Below are 13,754 nucleotides of genomic sequence, written 5' to 3'. Positions count from 1 at the left end.
TGCTACTGACAAACACACACTCGCTGCTGCCATAATTCATTAATTGAATATAGTGTTTCATATTATCATTCGATAGTGCTATATTGTTAATTACAATTATTAGTAGTATTTATCCTGCTACTTCAGTCCCTTTACATAATTTTTTTAACTACATTAACTCTAGAGAACAATCCATTTCCTTCACTTATTTGATGTACTTCTTACAAATGGACAATCTAAGTACTACAACAGATAAAATATGCACACAGCTGATAGTTTTCACCCTCTACCCCTAAAAAGAGGTTTACCAGTCAGCCAACTTCATAGACTGCGTCGTGTCGGTGACACAAAAATATAAACAAAACATGTAAAGTGTTCACCATGGTTCGTGAGCTGAAAAATAATCCCAGAAATGTTCCATACGCACAAAAAGCTTAATTCCTCAAATGTTGTGCACAAAAGTGTTTACGTCACTGTTACACAACACAATGCCACAGATTTGATGTCTTAAGTTGAGGGAGTGTGCAGTCATGTGAAACCCATATAGTAGAACCTAATTAATTAATTTTGTTATGTACCCTAGCAAGAAAACCAAAAATGTCACTCAAACAGAAGGGGGAAGTAACAAAGTCAATGACAACAACCAAAACAGGTGGGGTTTAAGGAGGGGTTCTGAAATACACTCATGGGGGAGTCCACTGAAAGTTGACTACAAAAACTGGAACCTGAAAGTCACCCACCATTAGCGCCCACTAAATTTGCCCAAGGACAGTCAAACAAAATAAAAACCAACACCAAACATAAAGACAGAAACAAAACAAAAAGTGGAGCAAAACAAAATCAGATTAAGGAATGTTTGTCTAGAGAAAGAAATAATAAATAATCTTTTTTTTAAATAGGGCGCACCAACTATAGGTGTTGACCCTCCACATCTCTCAAGACAACTGAAACACTGGGCAACCCACTCTTAAATAGCACCTGTGTCACGTTCCTGACCTTATTTCCTTTGTTTAGTCTTTGTTTAGTTGGTCAGGACGTGAGCTGGGTGGGTGTAGTCTATGTTATGTGTTTCGTTGTTTAGGTTTGTCTAATTGGCCTGATATGGTTCTCAATCAGAGGCAGGTGTTTTACGTTGTCTCTGATTGGGAAGCATATTAAGGTAGCCTGTTTGCACTGTTGGTTTGTGGGTGATTGTTTTCTGTCTTTGTGTTCTGCACCAGATAGTACTGTTTTCGGTTTTCACATTTATTGTTTTTGTAGCTTGTAGTGTTCACGTTCTTATTCTTTATTAAACATGTTGAACACTAGCCGCGCTGCGTTTTGGTCCTCTCCTTCATCCCAGGAAGAAAGCCGTTACAACCTGGGCCAGCACAGGTGAAACACCTTCCCCCTAACGAGACGGCAACCAGCACAGGTGTAACACATACTGACTAACGAGATGACACCACTCGGTACGCCCTATGTGCTAACGAGCTATATATGCTAAAGTCCAACATCAAAACATAAATGGAAAACCAAAACCTGTAACAATTTCAAATGATTGATTTCCTTATATGAACTGTAACTCAGTAAAATCGATGAAAGTGTTTTTGTTTTTGTTTTTGTCTCCCGGGTGGGGCAGTGGTCTAGGGCACTGCATCGCAGTGCTAGCTGCACCACCAGAGTCTCTGGGTTCGCGCCCAGGCTGGGCTGGGTTCGTGCCCAGGCTCTGTCGCAGCCGGCCGCAACCGGGAGATCCGTGGGGCGACGCACAATTGGCATAGCGTCGTCCGGGTTAGGGAGGGTTTGGCCGGTAGGGAGGGTTTGGCCGGTAGGGATATCCTTGTCTCAGTATGTAAAAATGTAATAAAATGTATGCACTCCGCTCTGGATAAGAGCGTCTGCTCTTGGCCGGTAGGGATATCCTTGTCTCAGTATGTAAAAAATGTAATAAAATGTATGCACTCTACTGTAAGTCGCTCTGGATAAGAGCGTCTGCTAAATGACTAAAATGTAAATGTAAAATGTTCAGAATACCTCTTGTAGCACCATAAGAACTTTATATGCCCTCAGCCTTCTAGGACCTATGAGATAAAGTCATGTATAACTTGCACAACTAAAGGAGTTATTTATATATTACAGTGTTTTTGCAATAAGATTTATATCGGAAAAACATCTTGCGCCTTGAAACTACGCATTGGAGAACATAAATCCACTATCAGACATCAAGATATCACCTCGGCAGTTGAGAGACTTGCATTGCGTCAGGATCTAAAAAGTGAATCCACCACCAAATTACTCCAAAGAGAAGCCATGTGGATATATACATTAAATTCTGTATCTCCATATGGTTTATTTTAAAGGAAGAACTCCCACAGTGGAGGTGTCATGAAAGTACCCTTGTCACCTTGTCCAAGAGAGACCTACATGGTTATCAAAACMTCATGCCAGGGTAAGCCTACATGAAACACAGCCCTTATTTTAAGTGTTTCTAAAATCGTCTATGGGAAAAATGAACGGTGAAAAAATGATTGGAACCATTTCCCTGTTCGACAGCTAGGTTTTATGGGTATTATGACTCATACTATGATACTTTATATAAGAACACAGTCCATATCAGATTTTGCATATTGTTTATGAGTCAGTCCCACATATTTATGAACGGCTGAGCCTAATGTTCTTTATGGTAAGCTACGGTGCATTCGGGGAAAGTATTCAGACCCCTTGACTTTTTCCGTATTTGTTACAGCCTTATTCTAAAATGGATTAAAGAAAAACATTTCCTCATCAATCTACATACAATACCCCATAATGACAAAGCGAAAACAGGTTTTTAGAAATTCATWAAAAAWAAAAAACAGAAATACCCGATTTACATAAGTATTCAGACCCTTTGCTATGAGACACGAAATTGTGTTCAGGTGCATCCTGTTCCCATTGATTATCCTTGAGATGTTTCTACAACTTGATTGGAGTCCCCCTGTGTTAAATTCAATTGATTGGACATGATTTGGAAAGTCACAAAACTGTCTATATAAGTCCTACATTTGGCAGTGCATGTCAGAGCAAAAACCAAGCCATGAGATCGAAGGAATTGTCCGTAGAGCTCTGAGACAGGATTGTGACGAGGCACAGATCTGGGGAAGGGTACGAAAAAATGTCAGTAGCATTGAAGTTCCCCAAGAACATAGTGGCCACCAACATTCTCAAATGGAAAAAGTTTGGAACTGCCTAGACTCTTCCTAGTGCTGGCCACCTGGCCAAACTGAGCATTCCGTGGAGAAGGGCCTTGGTCAGGGAGGTGACCAAAAACCCGATGGTCACTCTGAAAGAGCTCCAGAGTTCCTCCGTGGAGATGGGAGAACCTTCCAGAAGGACAACCATCTCTGCAGCACTACACCAAGCAGGCCTTTATGGTAGAGTGGCCAGACAAAATCTAATCCTCAGTAAAAGGTACACGACAGCCCGCTTGGAGTTTGCCAAAAGGCACCTAAAGACTCTCAGACCATGAGAAACAAGATTTTCTGCTCTGATGAAACCAAGATGGAACTCTTTGGCCTGAATGCCAAAAGTCTGGAGGAAACCTGGCACAATCCCTACGGTGAAGCATGGTGGCTGCAGCATCATGCTGTTGGAATGTTTTTCAGCGGCAGGGACTGGGAGACAAGTCAGGATGGAAGGAAAGAGGAACGGAGAAAAGTACCGAGAGATCCTTGATGAAAACCTGCTCCAGAGCGCTCAGGACCTCAGACTGGGGCAAAGGTTCACCTTCCAATAGAACAACGCAGAAGTGGCTTCGGGACAAGTCTCTGAATGTACATGAAGGGCCCAGCCAGAGCCCGGACTTGAACCCGATCGAACATCTCTGGAGAGACCTTGAGAGGATCTTGAGAGGATCTGCAAAGAAGAATGGGAGAAACTCCCCAAATACAGATGTGCCAAGATTGTAGCGTCATAACCAAGCGTCAAAAGCGTCACAACAAAGTACTGAGTAAAGGGTCTGATGACTTGTGTAAATGTACAATACCAGTCAAAAGTATGGACACACCTACTCATTCAAGGGTTTTTCTTTATTTGTACTGTTTTCTACATTGTAGAATAATAGTGAAGACATCACAATTATGAAATAACACAAATGGAATCATGTAGTAATTAAAAAAGTGTTAAACAAATCAAAATATATTTTAGATTTTAGATTCTTCACAGTAGCCACCCTTTGCCATGATGACAGCGTTGCACACTCTTAGCATTCTCTCAACCAGCTTCATGAGGAATGTTTTTCCAACAGTCTTGAAGGAGCTCCTACATATGCTGAGCACTTACTGGCTGCTTTTCCTTCACTCTGCGGTCCAACTCATCCCAAACCATTTCAATTGGGTTGAGGTCGTTGATTGTGGAGGCCAGGTCATCTGATACTGCACCTCATTACTCTCCTTCTTGGTCAAATAGCTCTTACACCGCCTGGAGTTGTGTTTTGGGTCATTGCCCTGTTGAAAAACAAATGTTAGCCCCACTAAGCACAAACCAGATGGGATGGCGTATCTCTGCAGAATGCGGTCATAGCCATGCTTGTTAAGTGTGCCTTGCATTCTAAATAAATCACTGACAGTGTCACCAGCAAAGCACCATCACATCAAATCAAATTGTATTGGTCACATACACATGGTTGGCAGATGTTATTGCGAGTGTAGTGAAATGCTCCACCTCCATACTTCACTGTGGGAACCACATATGCAGAGATCATCCGTTCACCCGRTCTGCGTCTCACAAAGACACGGCGGTTGGAACCAAAAATCTCAAAAATTGGACTCATCAGACCAAAGGAAGAAACTTTGAAAGTTCTTGAAATGTTCCATATTGACTGACCTTCATGTCTAAAGTAATGATGGACTGTCATGTCTCTTTCCTTATTTGAGCTGTTCTTGCCATAATATGGACTTGGTCTTTTACCAAATAAGGTAATATTCTGTATACTACCCCTACCTTGTCACAACGCAACTGATTGGCTCAAATGCATTAAAAAGGGGGGGATTAAAAAAGGGGATTAAAYAATCCACAAATGTACTTTTAACAAGGCACACCTGTTAATTGAATTGCATTCTAGGTGACTAACTCATGAAGCTGGTTGAGAGAATGCCAAGAGTGTACAAAGCTGTCATCAAGGCAAAGGGTGGCTACATTGAAGAATCTCAAATATAAAATATATTTTGATTTGTTTAACACTTTTTTGGTTACTGCATGATTCCATATGTGTTATTATAGTTTTGACTTCTTCACTATTATTCTACAATGTAGATAATTGTCAAAATAACGGAAAACCCTGGAATGAGTAGGTGTGTCCAAACTTTTGACTGGTACTGTAAATTTCAATTTTTTTATATAAATGTGCAAAAATGTCTAAAAACCTGTTTTTGCTTTGTCATTATGGGGTATTGTGTGTAAAAACAATTTAATCKATTTTAGAATAAGGCTGTAATGTAACAAAATGCGGAAAAAGTCAATGGGTCTGAATACTTTTCGAATGCACTGTATGTCATAAATTGATATTGTGTATCCAAGTGAGCAGACACCTAAGTCAAGTTATTCATGAATTTCCCTGCGTGCCCGCTCCCTTACCCTATAATTCTGTATTTCTTTGTAACTAACTTGTATTCAGGTAGACCAGAAAAGCCACATCCCTGATTGGCAGATGAGTGGCAACCCAGATTAGAAGCACCTGCAGCTCATCGGTTGTCCCCTACAAATGCTGTTTTGAATTAAAAGAGAATTGTACAAATAGAGAAAAAGTTGGTGAAGGAACAGCTGTGCTGGAATGTGAACAATATGGGTGCTACTTCGAGAACACAAACTCTCACATCTTTTACAGCAAAGAGATAGGGAGTCCGGGGGATGACTGGAGGAGCAATAGCGGAAGCGGAAGTATTGTGTGATTCTCTTGGGACAAGTACAGTTGGTAAGAATGAGTGGACGATGGTGAAGCAAAGTGGAGTGAAAAGGGCTAAAGTTGGAAATGAACTGCAGTTCATGGTAGGAGTGTGATTCACGAGCAAGGATGTTTTTRTTGGTGACCCGTTTGCGGTCTCAAAGATGGTGAAGGACGAATTGGGTATAGTGGAATCAATGCGAGTGACCAGGAGCGGTATGATACTGGTTTTGTGTGTGTCAACAGKGCAAAAGGAGAAAGCTCTGTGGCTCAACAAGATGGCGACGATGATGTGGAAAGTTATGACTTTCAGAGTAGGGCACCAGTTAAAGGTGTCATCTCTGGTGTTTCGTTGGACAGAGGCTGTGTGGTTTAGGGAAAACATTCCAGGAGTGGTAGACGCACGCCGAATGAATCAAATGATAGACGGAAAAAGGAGAAGCCTAATCAGTTTTACTGTTCTTTGATGAAGTGGTTTCCAGGACTTACAGTTGAAGTCGGAAGTTTACATACACCTTAGCCAAATACATTATAAACTCAGTTTTTTCACAATTCCTGACATTTAATCCTAGTAAAAATTCCCTGTTCTTAGGTCAGTTAGGATCACCACCTTTATTTTAAGAATGTGAAAATGGCAGAATAATAGTAGAGAGAATGATTATTCAGATGTTATTTATTTATCACTTTCCCATGGATCAGAAGTTCACATACACTCAATTTTGTGTTTTGGTAGCATTGCCTTAAAATTATTGTTTAATTTGGGTCAAACGTTTCAGGTAGCCTCACAAGCTTCCAACAATAAGTGGGTGAATTTTGGCCCATTTCCTCTGACAGAGCTGGTGTTAACTGAGTCAGGTTTGTTAGGCCTCCTTGCTCACACACGCTTTCTCAGTTCTGCCCACAAATTTTACTATAGGGTGAGGTCATGGCTTTGTGATGGCCACTCCAATACCTTGACTTTGTTGTCCTTAAGCCAATTTGCCACAACTTTGGAAGTATAGCTTGGGGGTCATTGTCCATTTAGGAAGACCCATTTGCGACAAGCTTAACTTGCCTGGACTGATGTCTTGATGTTGCTTTCAATATATCCACATCAATTTTCAATCTGGCATGCCATCTAGTTTGTGAAGTGCACCAGTCACCTCCTGCAGCAAAGCACCCCCACAAACGATTGGAGTTGGCTTTTGCCCCGCCACCCCCCCCCGTGCTTCACTGGTTGGGATGGTAGTTCTTTCGGCTTGCAAGACCTACCCCCTTTATCCTCCAAACTTAACAATGGTCATTATTGGCCCAACAGTTCTATTTTTGTTTCATCAGACCAGAGGATATTTTTCCAAAAAGTACAATCTTTGTCCCCATGTGCAGTTGCAAACCGTAGTCTGGCTTTTTTATGGCGCGTTTTGGGAGCAGTGTCTTCTTCCTTGCTGAGCGGACTATCAGGTTATGTCGATATAGGACTCGTTTTTTACTGTGGATATAGATACTTTGTACCTCTTTCCTCCAGCATCTTCACAAGGTCCTTTGCTGTTGTTCTGGATTGATTTGCACTTTTCGCACCAAAGTACGTTCATCTCTAGGAGAACACAGCGTGTCCCTTCCTGAGAGTATAGACGGCTGCGTGGTCCCATGGTGTTAATACTTGCCTACTATGGTTGTAAGAGATGAACGTGGTACATTCAGGCATTTGGAAATTGCTCCCAAGGATGAACAGACTTGTGGAGGTCTACAATTGTTTTTTCGAGATCTTTGCTGATTTCTTTTGATTTCCCCATGATGTCAAGCAAAGAGGCACTGAGTTTGAAGGTAGCCTTGAAATACATCCACAGGGTAAACCTCCAATTGGCTCAAATGTTATTAATTAGCCTATCATAAGCTGCTTAAATCATGACATATTTTCTGGAATTTTCCAAGCTGTTTAGGGCAGTCAACTTAGTGTATGTAAACTTCTGACCCACTGGATTTGTGATACAGTGAATTATAAGTGAAATAATCTGTCTGTAAAACAATTGTTGGAAAATGTACTTGTGTCATCAATACACAAAGTAGATGTCCTAACTGACTTTCCAAAACTATAGTTTGTTAACAAGAAATTTGTGGAGTGGTTGAAAAACGAGTTTTAATGACTCCAACCTAAGCATATGTAAACTTCAGACTTCAACTGTATGTAAAACTTGGGTATGTGAGATATGAGGTGAGACCGTTTGAACAGAAGCCGTTGCAGTGTTACAATTGTAAAAAGTTTGGACACGTGGCAAGTGTTTGTGAAAGGAATAAATATGTAGTACTATAGTTGAAGAGTCAGATGAAGCGTGTTGTTGTAATTGTGATGGGTGTGGGACATTCACTACCATCTCCTCTCTGCTCACTCCTTCAGCTATTTTCACGGCCTCCATATAGGAGACCTGCTGGATGGCCCTGATCCTAGATACTACCACCTCCCTCATCCATACAGGGCATTCCGGAACCTCGGGAACGTGATTGCCATGCAGGAGAAGGATCCCGACATACTAATAGTGAAGAAGGTGGACTTTGTTGCGTTTATAGAGCAAGTGATAAATTGCACTAGTCAAACTAATAACAAATCTTAGAAGCTAGGCATCATTGTGAAGGCGGCAAATAGATTTCTGGATCTCCAGGACTTTACAGCCAAAATGTTACAGGGAGTACTGTATCAATCAATCAAATGTATTTATAAAGCCCTTTTTACATCAGCTGATGTCACAAAGTGCTGTACAGAAACCCAGCCTAAAACCCCAAACAGCAAGCAATGCAGATGTAGAAGCACGGTGACTAGGAAAAACTCCCTAGAAAGGCCAGAACCTAGGAAGAAACCTAGAGAGGAACCAGGCTTTGGGGCGTGGCCAGTCCTCTTCTGGCTGTGCCGGGTGGAGATTATAACAGAACATGACCAAGATGTTCAAACGTTGATAATAATAATAATAATAATCACAATGGTTGTAGAGGGTGCAACAGGACAGCACCTCAGGAGTAAATATCAGGAGTAAATGTCAGCCGATCATTCAGAGTTGTGCGGTAGAGAGAGAGTCCAAAACAGCAGGTCCGGGACAAGGTAGCATGTCCAGTGAACAGGTCAAGGTTCCATAGCCGCAGGCAGAACAGTTGAAACTGGAGCAGCAGCATGACCAGGTGGACTGGGGACAGCAAGGAGTCATCAGGCCAGGTAGTCCTGAGGCATGGTCCTAGGGCTCAGGCCCTCCGTGAGAAGAGATAGAGAGAAAGAAAGAGAGAGGGAAAGAGAGAAAGAGAGAAAAGAGAGCGAGAGAGAATTAGAGCGAGCATACTTAAATTCAKACAGGACACCATATGAGACAGGAGAAATACTCCAGATATAACAGACTAACCCTAGCACCCCCAACACAAAGTATTGCAGCATAAATACTGGAGGCTAAGACAGCAGCAGTCGAGAGACACTGTGGCCCTGTCCGACGATACCTACCCCCGGACAGGGCCAAACAGGCAGGATATAACCCCACACCACTAGAGGGATATCTTCAACCACCAACCTACTACCCTGAGACAAGGCTGAGTATAGCTCACGAAGATCTCCCCCACAGCARGAACCCGAGGAGGGTGTCAACCCGGGCAGGAAGATCCCCCCTCCCAGCTTACTGAGCCTGTGTAGGCATCTGAATAGTACCATTTTTTGTTTGAAATTCAGGGTAGTGGTGTGAATTTGGTTTGTGTTTATTTTTATTGTTTTTGGTTATTAGTATGATTTGTTCATGCCCCCCAAAAAATGTTTTTTATTACCCCGTACAGCATGTAGCGGCAATACACTTTATGAGTGTAGTCTGCCAATAAAGCTCAGAGAAGAAGAAGATAATCATACCTACACACTGTAGAAGGCTGCAATGCCGAAACAGCGTACGCTATCCTTGATACAGTGAAAATAAAAATAAAAAATGAAGTAAGCTTTATGCAACATATTTTTGAGTGCTTACCCATTACACCTTTTCTTTGTCTGAAATCGCGGGTTTTACATACCAGCCAAGCTTCTGGGAGAGCGCGATGGTCCCCTTTTGATTACATGTACCTTCCTTCCTCAATCACTCCAGTTACCAGTACCCCTGCACATTGTAATAGCATTTGCCAATAAAACTTGAAACCTGAAACACCTTCACTAYAAAGTACCCTGTACAGTCTTAATTTTCCAAAAATATCTCATCCTGCAATGAAAGCAGAAACAGGAGAAATATTAGATATGTTTTCCTTTGGGATTAACACCAAAGCATGCTTATCCTTATAATAAAGTACATCCTGAACTGCAGTGCATTCAATTAATCATGACTGTAGGCCTAGGGTTCACTTGAAAGTCACCCCTATACTCTTGACATGAAGATTAATACTTTTCCTGTAACAGCGTAACAGGATCATGTTACTTTTTTATRCCAACAGTTTTGTTATAATTTCTTTGGCAGTTTCTTACATAACATTTAGTTTCACAGTAAACAGAAACTCATACATCTGAAGTTACTGCCAAATGTTAAGATGGGGTTAAAAAAAAATACACGTTGCTCCATGCTAAAGGTCATTAGGGAACAATTTTTGGGGGCTAAGGATACCAACAACATTGGATGGCAACATATTTCCTTCCCATTGTGAGTTTTAATTGGCTATTTTGTCAGTCCTTTTTCAAAATATGTAAGGTGTTGACTTTTCAATAAATGCAAATGGATCATAGATTCCCATTTTCGAAGAAAAGTATCAAAGATGAACAAGACTGGGAGAATTAGAGCATATGACTGGCAGGAAGTCATATTTTCAAATTGAACAGAAGATATTTACATTTTATTGTGTCTCAATAACACTTTGCGAAAAGGAGTTACAAGTGTTTTCCCAATGGCCATTTGACTGTGGGGAAACTATTAAAATGAAATATGAATCAAGTTCAGGGACATCACATTGTGGCTTGTCTTGTCAATAGTTTTTTTTTACAAGTAAGATGGTCTCAAAAGGAAACAGGTGCAATGATTTAAATCCATACTGATGGGACAATTGCATTTCAGAACTTTATTCTATTATACTTTTGACATAATTGCTTGGATAAAGATCAGGCATCGGATTTTACATAAACATACAGGCTGGTATTCAATCAATTGCAGACAGTGGATTTCCAGACAGTGCTTTCAGTGCTGTTGTACAAAARATATTTAAGGAGGAGTCTTTGTGTGGTCCGCATTTTCTTGGTTCGAAGGATGTAGTTGATTTTAACAGTTGGTAAATGACTAAAACAAGTTCTGATCCTGTATACTGAGTGCTGGCCTGGCTCCCTGAACCTCAGATCATTCTCTAATAGGAAGGAGGGGCCCTATGTAAGCCCTCCTGAGAAGGGAACGGTTCCACAGTTTGTCACTTATCTTTTCACTGGACTGAGCGAAGAAAAACAGTTCAGTGGCATTCGATTGTGAATCTTGTTCAAATTGTACCTCTTCCCAGCAATTGTAAAACATACTGTGGTTTTCATGCCAGAGGAGGTGTGGCTGATTGAGGTAACAGGGTTGGTGGAGAGGTGAAGGTATCATATAGCAGCTATAAAACAGCCAAGGGAACTCAACGAGGACATTTCTGCTGAGATACCTTGTAAGTTTTGAGGAGCTTATTTGCGGCATGTTCTGCTATGTTGGTGTGTGTAGGCTTTTGTGTTGAGAGGTTGTCAGCGCTGTTTATATGTTGACCTAGTGCGTGTTTATATCCTTGCCTAATGCTGAATTCATACTTCAATAACTTTTGGATTAATGCTGTAAACATTCTGTACTTTTGCATTTCTAACTAATAAAAGACACAAGTTTATACAGCTGGCTCAAGAGACAGAGTTTGGCTTTATCTGATTGGTTGTTGATTTATTAGAACATGGTCAGAGTTTCAGCCAAACAAATGATAGCTGGAGAAAACAGCTGAAGACATCTGGATCTGGTTGACTGGTACCAAGAAAGAAGTGTTTGTAATCAAGGGGTCAGTGTGGGGGTCTAGTATTGTGGTCCAGAATGGGAACATACTGGTATTGTAGACAGGGTGGTCTCAATACAAACATCACATTGATGATGTGGAGGAGGTATTAAAAAGAGAAAGCTTCACTTGCTTTACATTCTGTCCTGTTCTTGCAGCGGACCATACAGCACCAGTGACACCATGAGGTTCCAGGCTCTGTTCTTTCTCCTGCTCCTGGCATGCATGTACCTCACTCTGGCTCAAGGTAGGCACCATTATTAAACAATCTAAGGAACGGTATTCATATTCTGTAGATTCATTATTATGAAGTTTATGTTCACTGAAATTGGTGTAACAGCGTAAAGCAAGCCTTTCATGTGTTTTGGTTAATTCTCAGTACTTCTTGTAATTTACTTCTTGTTGAAAATAAATCAACTGTACATAGTAGCCTATACTCRACATTTGTACACTTAATGCATTGTTGTGCCTGGAGACCTCATTGTACCTCTGGAATGGAGAAAGGTTGTTCTATGTATTTAAAGTTTTTTTTTTACAAGCTTCCAATGGTCCATACTTTGTCCAGAAGAGGAATATTTGGCCACTCAAAATAATGTAGATAATTATTTATGGGACAATTTTAAACTGATGTGTTTGCATATGTCTGTCTCCCCCTCCTTTCAAAACATTGTCTCAAATCGCCTGGCACCAGATTTCACAACACTTTGACGGTAGTTTACATAGCTCATATGCAACTTCAAGCAGCTTAAATATGAAGTCCCTTTGATGTCTCTCTTGCATACATCTGCAATACCTTAACTCATAATTCTTTCTCAAATTACAGAAACTACTCATTACACTAGTTTGCTATTACAATTGCACAATTCAAACCATTTGCTACTGAAATATCCTTACATGACAGTATGTCATGGGTCAGCACAATAAGAGTATAGAGAAGATTGTAACCATTTAACTTCCTCATGCTTGTTGTTAGGGTCGTATGAGAACTGCTGTCTGAGGCATGTTACTGGCCTGAAGAAGAGTACCAAGAGGAATGTTGTAAGCTACAGGATACAGGAAACAGATGGAGGCTGCAACATCAAGGCCGTCGTGTGAGTGTGTTGCAACATGTCCTCACCTTGTCAGCCTGCCCTTTAGCACAATTAAGTGTCCAAATAAAAACAAAGCCACGCATAACAGACAATCATTGTGACACTGGTAGGAACATGTCCTCAAGTTGTGTCAAGAGGACTTGTTCAAAGAGAAATATGAAATAGTTTGTTTTCCTTTTTTTCTCCTCATAGAATGTGAATCTAAAAAACAATACTGGCAATGAGTCTAATGAAAAAATTAATATATATATATATATATCTCCCACCATGTGTCTAATATCCATAGGTTCACACTGAAGAAAGGGAAGACTGTTTGTGCCAATCCCAGCCACAAATGGGTACAGTATCTGAGGACTGTTGTCGATAAGGTACTACTCTCACTCTTATAACTACATTATTTAGTAAATTCATGTATGTTCGACAAGTTTCCAGTTTCTAATTATGGCCTTTTCTCATCCATAGACTCCAGGGAATGAGGGGATGTAGTTGATCAGTTGCWTCGTTGGAGGATCTTTCAACCAGTGTATGCCAATTTCCAAAAATAGGACAGTCATATCATCCTGTAACTAGAATGTGAACTTCATCATTATATTACTCATTATATTACAGTTTGGCTGAATGAGTTTATATTACATGCTTTTGGGAGGATACCTGAGATTCCATGGTTTAGATGGCTGTTAGCATGAGGTGACTAACCATGCCTGCTTGTAATGTGCCACGGCAGCTTAGCATTATTGTGTGTGAGGGACGGAGGGGGTGGAGCGGGGGGGGGGGGTTATTCACTAACCTCATGGGTACCGGAAATCCCCCAGAAG

The 13,754-nt window shown here is 40.9% G+C and overlaps 1 protein-coding gene across 2 annotated transcripts; it reads left to right on the top strand.

The window, feature by feature from the left end:
- The first annotated feature begins 11,244 nt into the window (after positions 1-11,244).
- Positions 11,245-13,547, top strand: LOC111976135 (C-C motif chemokine 25-like). 2 transcript variants are annotated; one of them, XM_024004893.2, is made up of 5 exons: positions 11,245-11,482; positions 12,007-12,095; positions 12,822-12,939; positions 13,226-13,307; positions 13,402-13,547. In XM_024004893.2, exons 2-5 carry the CDS (start codon positions 12,032-12,034, stop codon positions 13,423-13,425), a joined length of 288 nt encoding a protein of 95 aa, XP_023860661.1. In that variant the 5' UTR covers positions 11,245-11,482; positions 12,007-12,031; the 3' UTR covers positions 13,426-13,547. The 2 variants fall into 2 exon arrangements, with proteins under 2 accessions (XP_023860661.1, XP_070303625.1); XM_070447524.1 differs by lacking the exon at positions 11,245-11,482 and adding an exon at positions 11,502-11,854.
- Positions 13,548-13,754: the final 207 nt, after the last annotated feature.

The sequence above is a fragment of the Salvelinus sp. IW2-2015 genome, linkage group LG16, assembly GCF_002910315.2.
Source record: "Salvelinus sp. IW2-2015 linkage group LG16, ASM291031v2, whole genome shotgun sequence".
Classification (NCBI taxonomy): Eukaryota; Metazoa; Chordata; class Actinopteri; order Salmoniformes; family Salmonidae; genus Salvelinus; species Salvelinus sp. IW2-2015.
This window is presented reverse-complemented; position numbering and strand designations above follow the sequence as displayed.